Source organism: Patella vulgata, chromosome 3 (assembly GCF_932274485.2).
Source record: "Patella vulgata chromosome 3, xgPatVulg1.2, whole genome shotgun sequence".
Classification (NCBI taxonomy): domain Eukaryota; kingdom Metazoa; phylum Mollusca; class Gastropoda; family Patellidae; genus Patella; species Patella vulgata.
Genome location: NC_065881.2, coordinates 28,217,246 through 28,236,805, shown reverse-complemented (window position 1 = coordinate 28,236,805; position 19,560 = coordinate 28,217,246). Strand labels below are relative to the sequence as shown.

The 19,560-nt window shown below is 36.6% G+C and overlaps 1 protein-coding gene across 3 annotated transcripts in view; it reads right to left on the bottom strand.

The window, feature by feature from the left end:
- The window catches only part of LOC126816902 (mitochondrial inner membrane protein OXA1L), a 158,238-nt gene that overhangs the window by 63,376 nt on the left and 75,302 nt on the right, over positions 1–19,560 (bottom strand). For all 3 annotated transcript variants that reach the window (XM_050543711.2, XM_050543712.2, XM_056099507.1), the window contains exon 7: positions 5,810–5,914. In XM_050543711.2, the coding sequence (XP_050399668.1) occupies positions 5,810–5,914 (105 nt within the window). The remainder of the gene's footprint in view (positions 1–5,809; positions 5,915–19,560) is intronic.

Below are 19,560 nucleotides of genomic sequence, written 5' to 3'. Positions count from 1 at the left end.
GGGGCGACGGCATAATACGTCCACATGAAAATGTGGGCGTATAAAAATTGTCCAGTCTGTTAAACTGTTATTAGAACAACGTGGCAGCGAAAGTTCGCGTGCTGACACATGGAGTAATGTAATAACGTTTTAAATTTATGACCGTGATTTGTTTTCAAATCTTTCTGTATACAAATTACTATATTATTTTATTTTTTTAAACCAATATTTATGCGTGTAAATTAAAAATGTGCGTATGTCGCCAAAAATAGACAGGCGTGTGTTCGATAGTGAAGAAGGTACGCGCGCGGAGCTGCCGAAATCAAAACACAACACAAACTACCGCGTAGAAAATCAACACAACCATCGATTTGACGATGTGAGAGCTACGCGCGCGGTTGACCCAAAACGCAGAATTAATTTAACACGGCCTAAGCGATATGATCAACGCTACCCGAAGAGCTAACAATTTATCAGAATTTTCAAAGAAAAAATTGACAAATTTTATAGTTTAATATCAGTATCTTCTCAAATAAAGCAACCGAGCAGTTTTCCAATATGTGTGAATGTGCACGCCTTTACATGTATAAATAGAATTGTTACTTTGATCGAGGAGCCGTTACTAAGATTGCCGACCCGTGCTCTGCACGAACTATTCGTGAAACGGTGAGACGTGAATTCTGAAATGGCAGGGTCGACATTTGAATTATATTAATTTTTTTATCAGGAATCTGGTTATATGGTACAAATTTGAAGACAAAAATAATAACTTGTCGGAAGACGAGATTAAGTATATTTATGAGAATAAGTATATTTACGAGAATTAGTATATTTATGAGATTCATTATATTTACATACGGCAAATTTGGCTTGTTCGCTATATACCCGGGGATATTCAAATGTCGATATTTATAAATGACGACATTGCATTTGTGCGATAGATTATGGTCAATATTTTTATTGTATTAAATGCAACTTTATAAGTAGCGTGACTATATGGTACGCAGCATAAACACCAGGGTATAGCCATAAGAAAAGACGAGTCTCGAAAAATGATTACGTGTCAAATCGGGCATATGTGTTTCTTTGATCTGTAATATCATGGGACAATTCTGTAATTGCATTAAAAGTTCTGGAATGAGGATCGTTGGATTGTATGCGATGTAAATTTAGTGAAAAACTAAAGTGATTTTAGTTTAAATATACTGAGCGCCATGGAAAACGCATTACTTAGTTTTTCCTGTAAACATATCTTATTTATTATGCTTCTTTTGTGAACAATATTCAAATGGGAACACATCAATAACAACACATTTGTAAACTTATGGATGTTTAATCTGTAATCAACGGTACAAAGTCAGAGGGGTCAAAACCAAAAGTACGACACAGATGTCAGTAGCGCGTGTGTTCTCCACGGGCTCTTAAGCACGCTGTGCAGCGACGTCGCATGGAATTAACCAATGTTTGAAAGAAGGCCTGGGACAAATTGTTCCATTCTTGGACAAGAGCAGCTTCTAAAGCAGCAATGGTGTGCATCTGTGGTCTCCGATACAGACGGTGTCCAATCTCATCCCAGACATGTTATATCGGTGCCATGTCCGAGACATGGCTGGTCAGTCCAAGACATTGATGTTGTTAGCAGCCAGGTAGTCCATACTAAAACCGGCGGTATGCGGAGGTGCATTATCCTGTTGGAAGTGTTGAAGTTGTGGGTGCGCTCGAAACATCGGAACAACAATTAGTTGCAAGACATCATCACGGTAGGCTATAGCATTAACGTAACCCCTGCAAATGTGTAGGGCGGTCCGGTGATGAAATGTGAAGCTTCCCCACACCATTACACTTCCCCCACCCCATCGATTCATTTCGAAGACGCAGCAGTCTGCAAGACGTTCCCCATGACGTCTCCACACATGTTGATGGCCAACAGGGTGATAAAGATGAAAGCGACTCTCATCACTGAACAGCACACTTTGCCAGTCCAGTCTACTCTTCTCCATGTCTGGTGTCCTTGAGCCCATATCAAACGCCGCTGACGGTTATGATCCCTGAGGATAGCTCCAACATAAGGTCGTCCAGCACGGAGTCCTACTTCTCTTAGACGACGTCTAACGGTGTTGGCACTTACTGGTCCTTGTCTTCCGACGACTGCTGTACCTGTTCGAGTCCCTGGGCGGAATCTGTCACGCAGATGAGTGACCTGGATGTAGCGGTCTTGAGTCTGGGTTGTAACGCGTTGTGGACCAGGACATTGACGGTCACGTGTTGATCCAGTAACTCTAACACGTTCCTCCAACCTTACAATAGTGGACTGATGACAATTGAAGTGTCTGGCAATAGCGTATGTAGACATGCCAGCCCGGGACATTCCCATGGCTTAATTCCGTTGATTTTCACTAAGTCTCGGTATCTCTAGCTCGATTCCTTCACACGTCCAACAACAAATTACGACAGATTGACGTTTCACAGTTCATGTACTGCACATTAAGGGCGTCGCCATGTCTAAGATTCGCACTAACTTTTCAAACTATTTCTTGGTGATACTTTAGTACCTGTCTCCTTTTCCCCTAAAAACCTAAATTGTCAACAGAAAGAAACTTTTACTTCGCTGGATAGGTCAGAGTTGTCAGTCAAAGGGAGGGAATCCCTGACCTTGGTTGATGTAAAAATAGTATCCGAATTTGTTTTGAACGTTACGATATGTATAGTAGCTTGTCTTTCTTGTTTCTGCATAGAAATATGCTTCTGTAGCCTGGTTTTGGTCATTTCTGATACACAAAAACTAGAATAGGGGGAATTCATTTGATCTCGGATAACCAGTCTTTTTGACAGCTGCCAATAACAATGGCTCCATTCGTTTTCTTTGTTTTGTGGGACGAAGATATCATATTATTTTTCATAAACTACACAGACAGGAGCGGCAAAGTCTACTCATTGCTAATTCATGATATTTTGTCCAATTTTTTACAAACAGCATTTATTATTACACGAATATGTCACGATTCGAACGGACCATTTTTGTAACCAAGGAAAACGATGAAGAAAATACAAGTTCTAATCAACCGATTTTTAACAAACTTGGCATCAAATTGAAGCTTACATTCGGAGGAACATTTCTATGGGACCAATTGTGATTATATGTAATAGATTTTATTTCAGATCAGTTTATTTAACGACCTATGAAATCTTTTGATTTTCTGGAATTTTGGCATTATTATTGGCACCATGAAAAAAAACTCCCGTAATTTTATTAAACACTAGCTTAGCTATTTGCATGCCAAAAATTATTTAATTCGGATCAGGCAAGACTGAGAACTTTTTAGATTTATGACAAAAATTGTTCATATTTAAGCTGATTTCAAAATTTAATATCTTTAAAACCACAAAAGATATGTGCCCAAACTATGACTTGAATCACAGCTTCAGATGTCTATTTAACGATCATACCAAATTTATGTGGAACAGAGTTTGAAAGATAGTTTGCCAGGCAACAAAACATACGCCCACAGCAGCTAAATCGTCCGAGCGGTCGACAAGGGTTGTCGCATTTTTATTCCTTTGTAGGTAATTGGGGGCCTTTACAAGACAGTTCCATACAGATCAGATTATAAATTTTGTCGTTTGAGGGTTTACAAGGTTCTAAAAACTGAAACAAGGGTCTCAACTCTGGAAGTAATCTAAAGAAATTGTTGAAATTTGACAGGCTTTTTCGTTTTACTAATTTAAATAATGCATATAAATTACATACATATCGGATGATAACTTTCATCAATCGAGCATTAACAAGGTTTAACAAAATGAAACAAGGGCAATAACTCTAGAAGTAATTATTGTAAATTGCTGAAATTCAATAGGCTTTTTCATTTCACTAATTTAAATCATGCATATAAATTTCACAAAGATCAGGTGATAACTTTCCGCGTTAGAGCGGCGGTCACAAGGATCAATAAAGTGAAACAAGGGCCATAACTCTAGACGTAATAAACGGAAATTGCTGAAATTCAATAAGCTTCTTCGTTTCACTAATCTAAATAATGCATATACATTTCACAAAGATTCGGTGATAACTTTTAGCGTTGGAGCGTTCACAAGGTTCAATAAAGTGAAACAAGGGCCATAACTCTAGACGTAATACACAGAAATTACTGAAATTCAATAGGCTTTTTTGTCTCACTAATTTAAATAATGCATATAATTTTTAGAAAGATCGAATGATAACTTTTGACGTTAGAGCATTCACAAGGATCAATAAAGTGAAACAAGGGCCATAACTCTAGACGTAATAACGGAAATTGCTGAAATTCAATAGGCTTCTTCGTTTGACTAATCTAAATAATACATAAACATTTCACAAAGATTGGGTGATAACTTTTGTTGTTGGAGCGTTCACAAGGTTCAATAAAGTGAAACAAGGGCCATTACTCTAGACGTAATAAACGGAAATTGCTGAAATTCAAAAGGCTTTTCGTCTCACTAATTTAAATAATGCATATAATTTTCACAAAGATCGAATGATAACTTTTGACGTAAGAGCGTTCACAAGGATCAATAAAGTGAAACAAGGGCCATAACTCTAGAAGTAATTAACGGAAATTGCTGAAATTCAATAGGCTTCTTCGTTTCAGTAATCTAAATAATGCAAATAAATTTCAGAAAGATCGGATGATAACTTTTGACGTTAGAGCGTTCACAAGGATCAATAAAGTGAAACAAGGGCCATAACTCTAGACGTAATAAACGGAAATTGCTGAAATTCAATAGGCTTCTTCGTTTCAATAATTTAAATAATGCATATAAATTTCAGAAAGATCGGATGATAACTTTTGGCGTTAGAGCATTCACAAGGTTAAATAAAGTGAAACAAGGGCCATAACTCTAGACATAATAAACAGAGATTATTGAAATTAAATAGGCTTCTTCATCTCAACATATATCATTTTTAAAACAATTGGATAACGTTTTGCATTTGGGAGCATTGTGTGAAACAATAGTTCATAGTATTGCATAATATTATACATACAAAACCACCTGGTAATAAAATATTTGGGAAAAAAAGTGATGTGTTTTCCATGGCGCTCAGTATATATTGTGTGTGAATTACCACTGTTCAGTTGGTTGTGTCATATTATTAATCAATATGGATGCGCGTCTTTTTAGTAATAAAGCTGTACTTAATATATTTCGGTTGTAGAAAATAGTTTTTGCTGGATTTACTCTCTATATTCCCGTGGATATTCAAATTGGGCGCTGACTGCTGGGTATTTATAAATCACGACATTACATACGCCTTTCCGTACGATAGATTAAGGTCCATATTTTTATTTCATTAAATGCAACTATATATATATTGTACGCAGTACAAAAGACGCATAAGAGAAGCGTAGATCATAGTGAGCACACACGGCTATCTAAAGACATGTCTATAATTATATAAAAACCTGCGTAAAACATGCGATCGAATGATAAATCGCACGGTTAAACAGTTTTACTTCCCAAATTCTGATTTAACACGTACGTGTCAGATAAATTCTGTTGGTCCTTGATTATACTCTTTTTGGTGTAGTTATCGCAACTAGTGAGAAAACAGGCTAATTAAATAATACACACCATTGTCATTCATTTTTTACAGGTCGGTTAATTAACACACCTCTACAGAAAACGCACCGTCGCAGTTTTTCACCCCTAGTGTTAATTAACTCACCTCTTAGACAGTTTCTTACCCTTGTTAATTAACACACCTTATTTACAGATAATGCTCCAGACATACTTTTCTAAAAGGGCCATGCACAGATTCACCCCTTAGTAGTTCTCAGTGTTGGTCTATACTTACAGCAGGGAAATTAAATATGATTGGAAACATAACTATAGGTAATGCTCTCATAAACCATTTAATATTATGACCCATTGAATTGGCTTTTATACCATCAGCACCCATCTGAAATAAGAATATTTATTGATCAAATACGAGATAAAACAAGCGGTTGCCATGCAAGATACACCCACATTTCGCAAGAGATAGAGAACAAGCTAAAAAAATCTATTTTAGCGTGTAATCAGGGGCCATAATCCAGGATGTTATGGTCTGACATGAGACAAAATCGAAAGAATCAAAGATCTTTGGGATATAAACATATATTTTAAATTTCATCAAAATCTGATAAAAAATTGTGACCAAGGGTCCACGGCTAAAAACATGATTTTTCATACAATCAGAGGCCATAATCCAGGAAGTTACAGTGCGAATATCGAAATGAACCGAGATCTTTGGGATATAAACATTTATTTTAAGTTTCATCAAAATCGGACCAAAAGTGTGACCTCCAGCGAGTCCACAACCTTGGTATAGGACCGATAAGTAAATCCCACAAAATTGTGAGATTTCATGAGAAATTAAACTTCCGGTGACATGTGTCAATATCACACGATTTTGTTAGCCTGATATTGTTGGAAGCAAATGAATGAATTGGGCTATTTATTCATTTGTGCCTTACTCCAAACAATATAGTGATCTTCAGCTATTATTTATAAACAAAAATTGTCATAAGTTACATGTATGCAACAGAGAAGCGACGACTCTGTCAACTGACTGCAACAGTGCCAGTACGATTCAACTCCTTTCAGTCTTTATTTACAGGTATGTTGAAAATCTACAAGGCCTATAATTAGTATAATTCATACAACCTGGTCATCATTCGATTTATTTGAGAAAATATAAATGAAGTGAGTTATTGTGTCCCAAAAAGTGTGACAGACAGAGAGAGAGAGAGAGAGAGAGAGAGAGAAATGGGGTTTAACGTGCACTTGACACAAACTAGGTCATTTCGGGACTAACATATGGTTTAATTTTATTTCAATAATTCGCTTGCCCGCGGAGGGGTCTTTAGAAGTGGGATGAAACCGGAGGACCCGGAGAAAACCCACGAGGTTGGACAGGCAACCCTACTCCTTGTCACGTACAACCGCGGATTCGAAAACCATGCCAGTTGACTCAATGACAGGGCCGTAATTCAGGAAGTTACGATCCGATATGCATGAATATTGAAAGGAACCAAGATCCTTGGGTTATAAACATGTATTTCGAGTTTCATCAAAATCGGATCAAAATTGTGTCCTCTCTCTAGAGGTTCCAAAACCTTGATATACCATATATTTACAATATTTGCGTACAAGGGGCAGCCATTTTGTCCGGAAGTTTTGGTCCGATTTGTACGAAATTCAGACTCAACCATCATAAGGGTGTAATAGTGATATATTCATACGTTTTTTTAAATCGGATAAAAATTGAGAGGGATCACATCCGGTGCCCAGGCAAAACTTCCCTCACAGCACACTGTATGGCGTATGCCCGTCTTCCGTTTAGGAGCAGAACAGTAGGACGTTAAACCCCATTTCATTTCATTTCATTTCCTAAAAACGCGACTTTTCGTACAATCAAGGGCCAAAATTCAGGAAGTTATGATCCAATATGCGCGAATATCGAAAGGAACCAAGATTTTTGGGTTATAAACATGAATTTTATGTTTCATCAAAATCGGATCAAAATTGTGGCCTCTACAGGGTCCACAACCTTGATATACCATATTTTTCCGCTACAAGGCGTGGCCATTTTGTCTGTCAGTTTTGGTTCGATTTTTACGAAATTCAAACTCAACCATCCTTATAGTATAACGGTGATATATTTAAACGTTTTTTTAAATCAGATAAGAATTATGACCGCTATAGTGTCCACAAGTTAAAAACGTGATTTTTCGTACAATCAGGGGCCATAATTCAGGAAGTTACTCTTCGATATGCATGAATATCGAAAGGAACCGAGATCTTTGGGTTATAAACATACATTTCAAGCTCCATCAAAATCAGAAGAAAATTGTGACCTCTAGAGGGTCCACAACCTTGATAAACCATATTTTTACACTATTTGAGAACGAGGGGCGGCCATTTTGTCTGTCAGTTTTGGGCCGATTTTCTCAAAAATCGAACTCAACCACCCTTAGGGTATAACGGTGATATAATAATACGGTTTTTAAAATCGGATAAAAATTATGACCTCTATAGGGTCCATAAGCTAACCAGCGGCTGCCAGGCAGGATACGCCCATAAACATATAAACATACATTTCAAGTAGTGCTCCTACGACTAGTCGGATAGCCGTTAACGGTTAGAACTAGACGGTTAAACGGTTCGAATTCAACGGTACGGTTATTCGGAGATGTCCCCCATTACACAGAGTTGTGTCTGATTATATTCCTCTTTAAAACAAGACTTGCCCGTTGTCATTTTTTATTTGATGTTTGAAAATCTTAGAATGTAACAGTCGTCCTACGATGTCGACTGCTAAAAATAATACTATTAATAGCACTCGTCGTAGTCAACGGACCTTGTTCTGACTTTAGCTATTGTTAATTCAATCTAAATACTTCTCGGCATTTCTAACTATATTCTAACTTGTTTATTATTTACTTCAAAACGTAACCACCATTCAAAATATAATCATGAAGGCTAGAAAATGACATTATACTAGATTCGTTACGACATTCAACACGTTTCATATCTCGTAATTTCTCGCAAGAATTCAACTTTGGTTTTTAGTTAAATTAACCAATCATAAAAATTCTACTTGCAAGCGAGGAATTATTTCTTTATTGTCCAATCAATAGACGCATTCCAATTTACTTTATTCTATTCTTAGTAACATTGTGTAATCGTAATATTATCGCCATCTGTCACGTACGAAGGGAAACAGAGTATTGTTTTGTATCTTATCGTTATATTGAATTAAAAAATGTTTCAAATGAACCAAGTTAACCAGGTAAATAAATAACTACGGCCTCAGATAGTTTAAATTTTCATTAAAGAATTGTACATGTCTGAAAAAATTCCTGAAATATTTGCGTGTGTAATGCCTTTTAGGCGAGTATAGCGTGCGTACGAGTTATGACTCGCACCTCCTGACAAGCTCTGTTTTATGTTTAAAATTGATACCATACGGTTAACGGTTACTAACGGGTTAATAGCTACAGCTATTCGAATAACAAAAAGTCCTAACCGTAGGAGCACTAATTTCAAGCTCCATCAAAATCTGAAGAAAATTGTGACCTCTAGAGGGTCCACAACCTTGATATACCATATTTTTACGCTATTTGAGAACGAACGGCGGCCATTTTGTCTGTCAATTTTGGGCCGATTTTCACAAAATTTGAACTCAGCCATCCTTAGGGTGTAACAGTGATATAATAATACGTTTTTTTAAATCGGATAAGAATTATGACCTCTATAAGGTCCACAAGCTAACCAGCGGCTGCCAGGCAGGATACGCCCACATTTTCGAGAGATGGATAGAGAACAAGCTAAAAAGAAAGTGATTTTTCCTACAATCAAGGGCCATAATTCACGAATTTTTAATTCGATATGCGCAAATATCGAAAGGAACCGAGATCTTTGGGTTATAAACTTACATTTCAATTTTCAACAAAATCGGATAAAAATTGTGACCTCTATAGGGTCCACAACCTTGATATACCATATTTTTACGCTATTTGAGAACGAGGGGCGGCCATTTTGTCTGTCAGTTTTGGGCCGGTTTTCACGAAATACAAACTCAACCGTCCTTAGGGTGTAACGGTGATATAATACATTTTTTAAAATCGGATAAACATTATGACCTCTATAGGGTCCAAAAGCTAAAAAAGCGATTTTTCGTACAATCAGGAGCCATAATTCAGGAAGTTACGGTCCGATATGCGCGAATATCGAAAGGAACCAAGATCTTTGGTATATAAACTTACATTTCAAGTTTCAACAAAATCAGATAAAAATTGTGACCTCTATAGGGTCTACAACCTTGATATACCATGTTTTTACGCTATTTGAGAACGAAGTGCGACCATTTTGTCTGTCAATTTTGGGCTGAATTTCACGAAATTCGAACTCAGCCGTCCTTAGGGTGTAACGGTGATATAATAATACGATTTTTTAAATCAGATAAAAATTATGACCTCTATAGGGTCCACAAGCTAAAAACGTGATTTTTCGTACAATCAGGGGCCATAATTCAGGAAGTTACGGTCCGATATGCGCGAATATCGAAAGGAACTGAGATCTTCGGGTTATAAACTTACATTTCAAGTTTCGTTAAAATAGGATAAAAATTGTGACCTCTATAGTGTCCACAACCTTGATATACCATATTTTTACGCTACTTGAGTATGAGGGGCGGCCATTTTGTCTGTCAGTTTTGGGCCGATTTTCAGAAATTCGAACTAAGTCCTTAGGGTGTAACGGCGATATAATCATACGGTTTTTTCGACATTCAAGATGGCGTATCTCCGTCATTATTGTGGTATCAAGTTGAAATTTTAATATGCCTTCAAAATAGCACATGAAAATGTTTTTTGACAGCTTTCGAAATATCCAGAACATGAATAGCTCTCTACATTTTAAAAATAGACTAAAAATGACATATGGTGATGTTAGCCCCAGATTTTATCTTTTATTGTTCCATAACATTTTCAACCGTTTGGCCATCATATTGGATTTTAAAAAAAAAGCTTTAAATCGATATTCGGCTGTCATTTTGATTCCGATTTTCGAAAACCTTTTTTTTTCCCATTTTGAACCTACTCCAAATGGCAACAAAATATTTAGGGATTGTCTTCAGAATTATTTAGGAAACATTTTTACACCCATTTTAAAAAGTCGTTATTGGGCCACGTGCCTGCATTCATTTTTCAATATATTCTGCTTTCCTCCAAATTTAAAAATCTTGAGTCTCGAGCTGCTGGTAAATGAATTATGAAAGAAAATGTTATTCAAATTTCGACAAAACAAATATTTTTAACGTTTGAAGATTTTTAAAAAAACAGGAAATTAGTCTTATTGTGGTATTTAGTGACGAGTGGCAGCTGATTTAATTAATTCTGGCCTGCTATCCGAGACTAAAAGAGGAGTAACTCTTGGCAACAAAGATGACTTCGCTTCGGGAGTTTCATGTGGCCACAGATCACTAATGTTTTTCCCATTGACTTTAATGTTAATCCTCGTCTCTTATTGAACATTTGTGACACCCCCATGGTATACTACTGAGTCTCAATGAGGAAATTTTGAAAATTGAGTTACCATATTTTTCGGTGTATTAGGCGCATGCGTAGACAAGGCGCAGGGCGACTTTAGCAGAGGTGTTTCAGGGAAAAAAAAATATGCGTGGTTTAGGCGCACCCTTTCCCAGCGCCTCGTGAAACTCGTGCCATAGCATACGTGACTCAAATCCACCTGCGATCTCCAGTAACTAGGTCACACTCTATTGTTTACAGTTATAATAATTACCGATATTTAGCCGTATCAAGCTTTATATATATTTCTTTATGAAATAAATTGCTTTTGCTACAAGGGGGAAGGGGGAACCACGCCGGAAAATCTGGATGAACTTTCTCGGCCAATGCAGGGATCGAACACCCGACCTCCAAGCTAGCGATCCAGTGCCTTACCCACTTAGCCACCGTGATCCCAAACAACTGACAATCAAACGATAGCGTCTGTTGCCCCACCCACTACACGCGTCATGACAATACCCAGATTGTAGCTATATAGATCTATCAGTAAAATAATACAATAGCATTTTTAATACCTATCAAAGAAACAATGATTTTGTCAACTACAAACAACTTCATAAAGAAAACGGTAACAGCTCACTGGTAGATAATTAACTATACCAGTAAATTATAACAATGGGCCAATCACTGAATCCATGTTGATTGAAAACCGTCGGTAACTTTAAACGGTTACTAAAAGACAGTCTTGCTCAAAGAAAACACCCCAATGTATATAAAATACTAGTGAACATTCCATCATTCTTAGAAATTATTTATTCAGAATGGCTACGAGACGAACCGCTTATACCGCTAAGGAGAAGTTGAGGGTAATTAGTTACGCTGAAGCACACGGTAATAAGGCCGCGGGTCGTGAATTTAGTTTGGGGGAGTCGAACGTGAGACGTTGTAGGGCGATGAAGGGGAAACTTACCGACATGAAACCTAGTAAAGAAGCGAATAGGTGGAGCGCCGCACGTTATCCTCGATAGCTTAAATTTGTTCTGTTCTTCGATATATTCTGCCAGTTTAACTGTAATCCCGCCCATTAACACTTTCATTGTAATAGACAATACCCATAGCCTATGTTATAATGAGCGTGTGCTCAATGGATATTACCCTTCTAAAAGCCAATGAAAACTCTTGTCTGTCGTAAGCCCCGCCTTTTCGTCAACTTGACTGATATCACCATTGACGAGACGCTGTTTGGATTGCCGACAATGGCTAACAGTACCGGTACACAATAAACGGATTAGCAGAAATATTATGTCATCAAATACGCAGGAATAATAGAAATATTAACGAGAATTTTGCAGATATTGTTAGGCTATGGTATAATGAGCGTGTGCTCAATAGATATTACCTTTCTAAAAGCCAATGAAAAGGCTTGTCTGTCGTAAGTCCCACCTTTTCGTCAACTTGACTGACAACACCATTGACAAGACACTGTTTGGATTGCCGATAATGGCTAACTACACATTAATCGGAATAGCAGAAATATATGTCATCAAATACGTAGGAATAATAGAAATATTAACGATAATTATGTAGATATTCTAAATACTGCTAACACTAAACCGCTATCGGCCCATATTGTTAGCAATGTCGTTTATGACTAACGGTATACGGAATACCGGTTGCGGTAAGTGAAATGGCCGCCATCTTTATTGCACGAAAAACTTTGATGTTGACATGGGAAAAGTCTAGATTTGCTTAATACTATGTATTAGGCGCACCCCTTCTATAAATAAAAATATCTGGTAAAAAAAGTGTGCCTAATACACCGAAAAATACGGTATTGTTATTTTCACATTCTCCGACTCAATACCTCCAATTTCATGTATAGGGTCATTCCATGTCAAGTGGACCAAATTTCGGAAAGTTCGGAATATGACCCCCTCCAAAAAAAAAAAAAAAAAAAATAATGTTTTATACATGGACTTAAGCTAACAAATCCAAAATTATACCTCTCTAGGCCGATAATTTGTTGAGATATGGCCATTTGAAATTAGGGTACTTAAACGGATCATAAACTCAGATATATACTTTGCGAAATATTCAGTCTGGAAGATCAATGCACACTGAAAACGTACAAAATATACCCATTTTCACCTTCAAGTTTGGCCGTGTGGGACAGAGGTTAAAATTATGAAAAAGTTTGATAATGAAACTTCAATTACCATACTATAACAGACATTAAAGTCCATCTAGTGTATTTGATGGCTTATATTTTTAATTGGCTCTTGAAATCTGTGCGGTCATTTAGTGTTAATGGCTATCATGAAAATGGTTGACTTTTCACGTTGATTTTAAAACAACTTTTAAATGACCTATACTCCTCAAACGTGTCTGTTTATAGTGACCTTTGGCGTATAGATTACGAATTTAGCATCACACTCATAATCCAATGCCTACTGTTCGTGCCACCAGGTGGCAAAATGTGAAACAAATGAACTATTCACTTTTATTTTCAGGATTTCCACAGCCTCTGGTAAAATCACTATTGTATACACAAATTTCAAAATTTGCATAGTTAATGTCAGTTTATCTTTTAACAATTTACAAAAGATTCTAAGTCGATGAGATATATCCTTTCCCAACTATTCAGTCTCGAAGTTCAATGCTCACTGAAAACGTACAAATTATACCTATTTTCACCTTCAATTTTGGCCATGTGGCACAGAGGTTAAAATTATGAAAAAATTTGATAATGAAACTTCAATTACCCTACTATAACAGACATTAAAGTCCATCTTGTGTATTTGATGGCTTATATTTTTAATTGGCACTTGAAATCTGTGCAGCGAGGAAGTTTTAATGGCTATCATGAAAATGGTTGACTTTTCATGTTGATTTTAAAATTACGTCTAAATGACCTACACCTCTCAGATGTGTCTATTTAGAGTATATATTTGCATAGATTAAGAATATGCAATCATTTTGGATGTACATTGTATTGTTCTAATTTTTATTTGGCCTCCCAAATGAGAAAAAATTGGTTATTCTGCTTTACAAATTAGAATATTGGGCTTTAGATAATCAGATTAAAATTATCTTGGAAGACTTAGACCCCTCATATTTGTCATTTTAGAGCAACTTATAATGTAGAATAAGAATATAGACTTATTTTGGCTACAGGGAGCATCGTTTCAATTTAATTTTACTTTCATGAACAGGGGAAAACTTGTTTTGTCTGCTTAGAGAGATAGAGAGAGAGATGGGGTTTAACGTCCACTCGACACAAACTAGGTCATTTCGGAACTAACATATGGTTTAATTTTATTTACATAATTCGCTTGCGCGTAGGGGTCTTTAGCAGTGGGAGGAAACCGGAGGACCCGGAGAAAACCTACGAGGTTGGACAGGCGACCCTACTCCTTGCCACGTACAACCGGGGATTCAAATGTCTGCTTAGAAAGTTGAAGTACAGTAATGTTGTTACACTATCACTGAACACCTGAAAACTACAGGCCGCAATTCTTAACGCATGGTTTTGAAACTTTGCATACTTATTCCTTACAGCCTACGGATCTTTCCTATTGTTTTTGGTGAATTCCCAACCCGGGTCAGAGCTACACCTATGTTCTCTTTGTGTGTCTGTGTGTTTTGCCTACTTGCCACAATTCTTAATGGATTGTCTTGAACACTACTCATATATATTCCTATAAATTCCTTATACCCAAAGGATGACTGTTATTATTTTTGGTGCATGCCCGACCCCCAGGGACACAGAAACACCACATTTTTGTGTTATCGTCCACAAGCTGCAATTCTGAACTTTAAGTGCATGCCCGACCCTTGTCACGTTCCAGGATGATCCATTCAGAATTGCGGCCCCTAGGCGATAAACATAAAAACAATGGGTGCTGCTGTGCCCTTGGGGGTCAGGCATGCACCAAAAATAATAGCTGTCATCCTAAAGGTATAAGAAATAAGTATGAATAAATTTCAAGATGATCAAAACACACAGACACAAAAAGAAAACATAGGCATGGCTCTGCCCCTGGGGATTGGTCATGCACAAAAAAAACAATAGCGATCATTCTTAGGGTATAAGAAATAAGTATGCACAACTTCAAGACAATCCCTTAAGAATTGTGGATTGTAGTTGATAAACTGACACATACAAAAATTGAGCGTGGCTCTCTGTCCCTGGGGGTCGGGCACGCACCAAAAACACTAGGGAACATCCTTAGGGTATAAGGAAAAATTAGTATACATAGATTCAAGACGATGCAATGAGAATTGCGTCCTGTAGTTTTGAGGCGTCTGGTGATAGAGAAACTACATAAGTGCTGAACTTCAACTTTCTAAGCAGACAAAACAAGTTTTCACCTGTTTTTAAAGCAAAACTAAACTGAAACGATACTCCCTGGATCCAAAAAGAGTCCTTATTCTTATTCTATGTTAAGTGTTGATCTAAAATGACAAATATGAGAGGTCTAAGTTTTTCAGAAATGAATATTAATCTGATTATTCAAACCCATTATTCCAATTCGTCAAGCGTATTTTACATTTTGTTCTCATTTTGGACGCAAAAAAAAATTAGAACAATACAATGTACACCCAAAATGTTTACATATTTGTAATCTAAGTCAAAGGTCACTATAAACAGGCACGTTTGAGGAGTATAGGTCATTTAGAAGTTATTTGAAAATAAACGTGAAAAGTCAAAATTTTGATAACAGCCATTAAAACTTCATTACCGCACAAATTTCAAGTGCCAATTAAAAATATAAGCTATTAAATACACAAGATTGACTTTAATGTTTGTTATAGTAGGGTAATTGAAGTTTCATTATCAAATTTTTTCATAATTTTAATGTCTGTTATAGTATGGTAATTGAAGTTTCATTATCAAACTTTTTCATAATTTTAACCTCTGTCCCACATGGCCAAAATTGAAGGTGAAAATAAGGATAATTTATACGTTTTCAGTGTGCATTGAACTTCGAGACTGAATATTTGGGAAAGTATATATCTCATCGACTTAGAATCTTTTGTATATTGTTAAAAGACAAACTGACATTAACTATGGCCAATTTTGAAATTTGTGTATACAATAGTGATTTTGCCAGAGGCTGTGGAAATCCTGAAAATAAAAGTGAATAGTTCATTTTTTTCACATTTTGCCACCTGGTGGCGCGAAGAGTAGGCATTGGATAATGAGTGTGATGCTAAATTCGTAATCTATACGCCAAAGGTCACTATTAACAGACACATTTGAGGAGTATAGGTCATTTAAAAGTTGTTTTAAAATCAACGTGAAAAGTCAACCATTTTCATGATAGCCATTAAATCTTCATCACCGCACAGATTTCAAGTACCAACAAGCCAACAGTGAGGCTGATGTCCCCCGCCGAAATAGGAAAATAATTAGAGGACACATATAAATTTATCACAAATTATCTTTTACAAAGTATTGAACAATCAAACAGTTCAACCAATCAAATTGCTTATCTCTGCTTACCCTAAGCGGAAAATGCTCATCTTCGAACTCCATCAAGGCATTGACCTAATCAACACATACACCAAGTTTGAACATTCTAGCTCAATTAGGAAGAGAGTTATCGTGCCCCAAAGTATCAACCAATCAAATTGCTTATCTCTGCTTACCCTAAGCGGAAAATGCTCATCTTCGAACTCCATCAAGGCATTGACCTAATAAACACATACACCAAGTTTGAACATTCTAGCTCAATTAAAAGTTATCGTGTCCCAAAGCATCAACCAATCAAATTGCTTATCTCTGCTTACCCTAAGCGGAAAATGCTCATCTTCGAACTCCATCAAGGCATTGACCTAATCAACACATACACCAAGTTTGAACATTCTAGCCCAATTAGGAAGAGAGTTATCGTGTCCCAAAGCATCAACCAATCAAATTGCTTATCTCTGCTTACCCTAAGCGGAAAATGCTCATCTTCGAACTCCATCAAGGCATTGACCTAATAAACACATACACCAAGTTTGAACATTCTAGCTCAATTAGGAAGAGAGTTATTGTGTCCCAAAAAGTGTGACGGACAGACAGACGGACAGACAGACGGACGGACAGACGGACAGACAGACGGACAGACAGACAGACGGACGAACCCATTTTAATAGTCCCCTGCTTTCTTCGAAAGGCGGGGGACAATTAAAAATATGAGCCATCAAATACACAAGATGGACTTTAATGTCTGTTATAGTAGGGTAATTGAAGTTTCATTATCTCACTTTTTCATAATTTTATAATTTTAACCTCTGTCCCACACGGCCAAAATTGAAGGTGAAAATGGGTATATTTTGTACGTTTTCAGTAAGCATTGAACTTCGAGACTGAATATTTGGGAAAGTATATATCTCATCGACTTAGAATCTTTTTTAAATTGATAAAAGACAAACTGAGATTAACTATGCCAATTTTGAAATTTGTGTATACAATAGTGATTTTGCCAGAGGCTGTGAAAACCCTAATTTCAAATGGCCATATCTCAGCGAGTTTCCAACCTAGAGAGGTAAAATTTTGGATTTCCTAGTTTAAGGCCATATACTATAACATATATTTTTTATAATTTTTTTGGAGGGGGTCATGTTCCCACCATTGGTCCAGTTGGTATGGAATGACCCTATAGTTAGTTTGAATCGGGCAAAAATTGACTGAGCTGTGACTGCTTGAAGCCACCCACCTCACCAAAGTAAGTTTTGAGAAAAATCAAAAAAAGATTTGGTATGTTTCAAAACAAAATCCCATAGCAACCAGGCCATTTATTTGCTATTTGGTCGTCGAATATTGTTTTCTAAAGGTTTTTAGGGGTGCTGAAGATGAAAATTGTAGTAAAAATTTAATCCGACAATTTCTGCCATCTTTTTTTTTCAAAATTGACCCAAAAATGACAAATTTTCGAGTTTTCATAAGTTATGTGTTTATTAATGTCATTGTATGGGTTTTTGGGGGTGCTACATCAAAAAATTGCAGCATAAGAGTCAATCCGATAATACCCGCCATTTTTTTTCTCCATTTTTCATAATGGCGACCGAAAAGATAATCGTAGTAGTAAAATTTTATCCAACAATATCAACCATTTTGTTTTATCAAAATGGCGATCAAAATGACGATTCTGTTTTTTTATCACCATATATTTGTAACAGTCTGGTGCAATGTCATTTTATATGTTTTATAAGGCACGAACCTTGTAGCATCAGGGGTCGACCGGACTGTATCCTCCATCTTGTTTTTCATAATGGCCACCAAAATGGCAATTATTGGAGTTCTTATACTTGGTACTCTATCATGTAATATATCATTTTAGAGGTTTTCGGGGGCACTGAATACGAAAAACATGGTTTTGGGTCGATGCAACTAATATTTATCATTTTAAATATTCGATGATTTTATGGTCACTCATCAGTTATGGTCACACCTTGCAGAGTAGGGTATACCAATGAAACAACGGTATGCAACACCTTATGCTATCAACTATAAGAAAAGAGAACATTTTTCAAAAGACAATTCAGGGTATACTTCATATAGAACAGGGGGTACTTAGGAAACAACAGTATGCTAAAAACTCTCATAAATTTAATAAAACATAATAACAAATTGTATTATAACGTATCACAAATTACTAGTATTTTTTAAATAAAATATATTACAAATGGAATAATAATAGCACTCGAAATATGATGATTTGTAAAAGAAAAGTAACTCAAGCACTGGAAATGTGGCCATTTAGATGAGTCAGTTCATTTTACTATGATCTGGTGGGGTACAGAATCATTTAGCTATTGGGTGTTTATTATGATTACTAATTTAATGTTCCGTTAACACCCATGTCGACCACGTTATGCTGGTGGTGAAACAATGTCACTGTTCGTGGTCTGACCGCGACCACGACCCCGTTTCGCTGGTGGTGGAATATTCTCCATGTTCTTCGTTTGACCACAACCACGACCAAGGCCACGTTTAATTGGTAGTTGATTATTTGCACTGTTTGTTGTTCGGACGCGACCACGTCCATATATCAACGGTTCCAACTCGCAATCTTTTTAGCTTGTTCTCTATCCATCTCTCGAAAATGTAGGCGTATCTGCCTGGCAGCCGCTGGTCTTATATGTCATTAAAGTTACGACGTAATATTAACATCATGACATTACTGGTTACTATGACTTACTTCCCTTGTGCTTCAAATTTCATTTGTGTAGTTGTGTTCTCTGAGGAGTGAGGAAGTAAGTTTTTACAATTACGAAAAATGAAATGAAATGAAATGAAATGGGATTTATCGTATTAATATTTTGTTGTCTGAGGAGTGAGGAAGTAAGTTTTTACAATTACGAAAAATGAAATGAAATGAAATGAAATGGGGTTAATCATATTAATATTCTGCTCCGAACTGGGCTAATGAAGACTAGCATACCCCACACAGTGTGCTATGAGGGAAATTTTGCCCAGACAGCAGCACTATGGCCTACTCTTACATCGAATTCGAACTGTCAAGGGATCTCTTACGTGCAT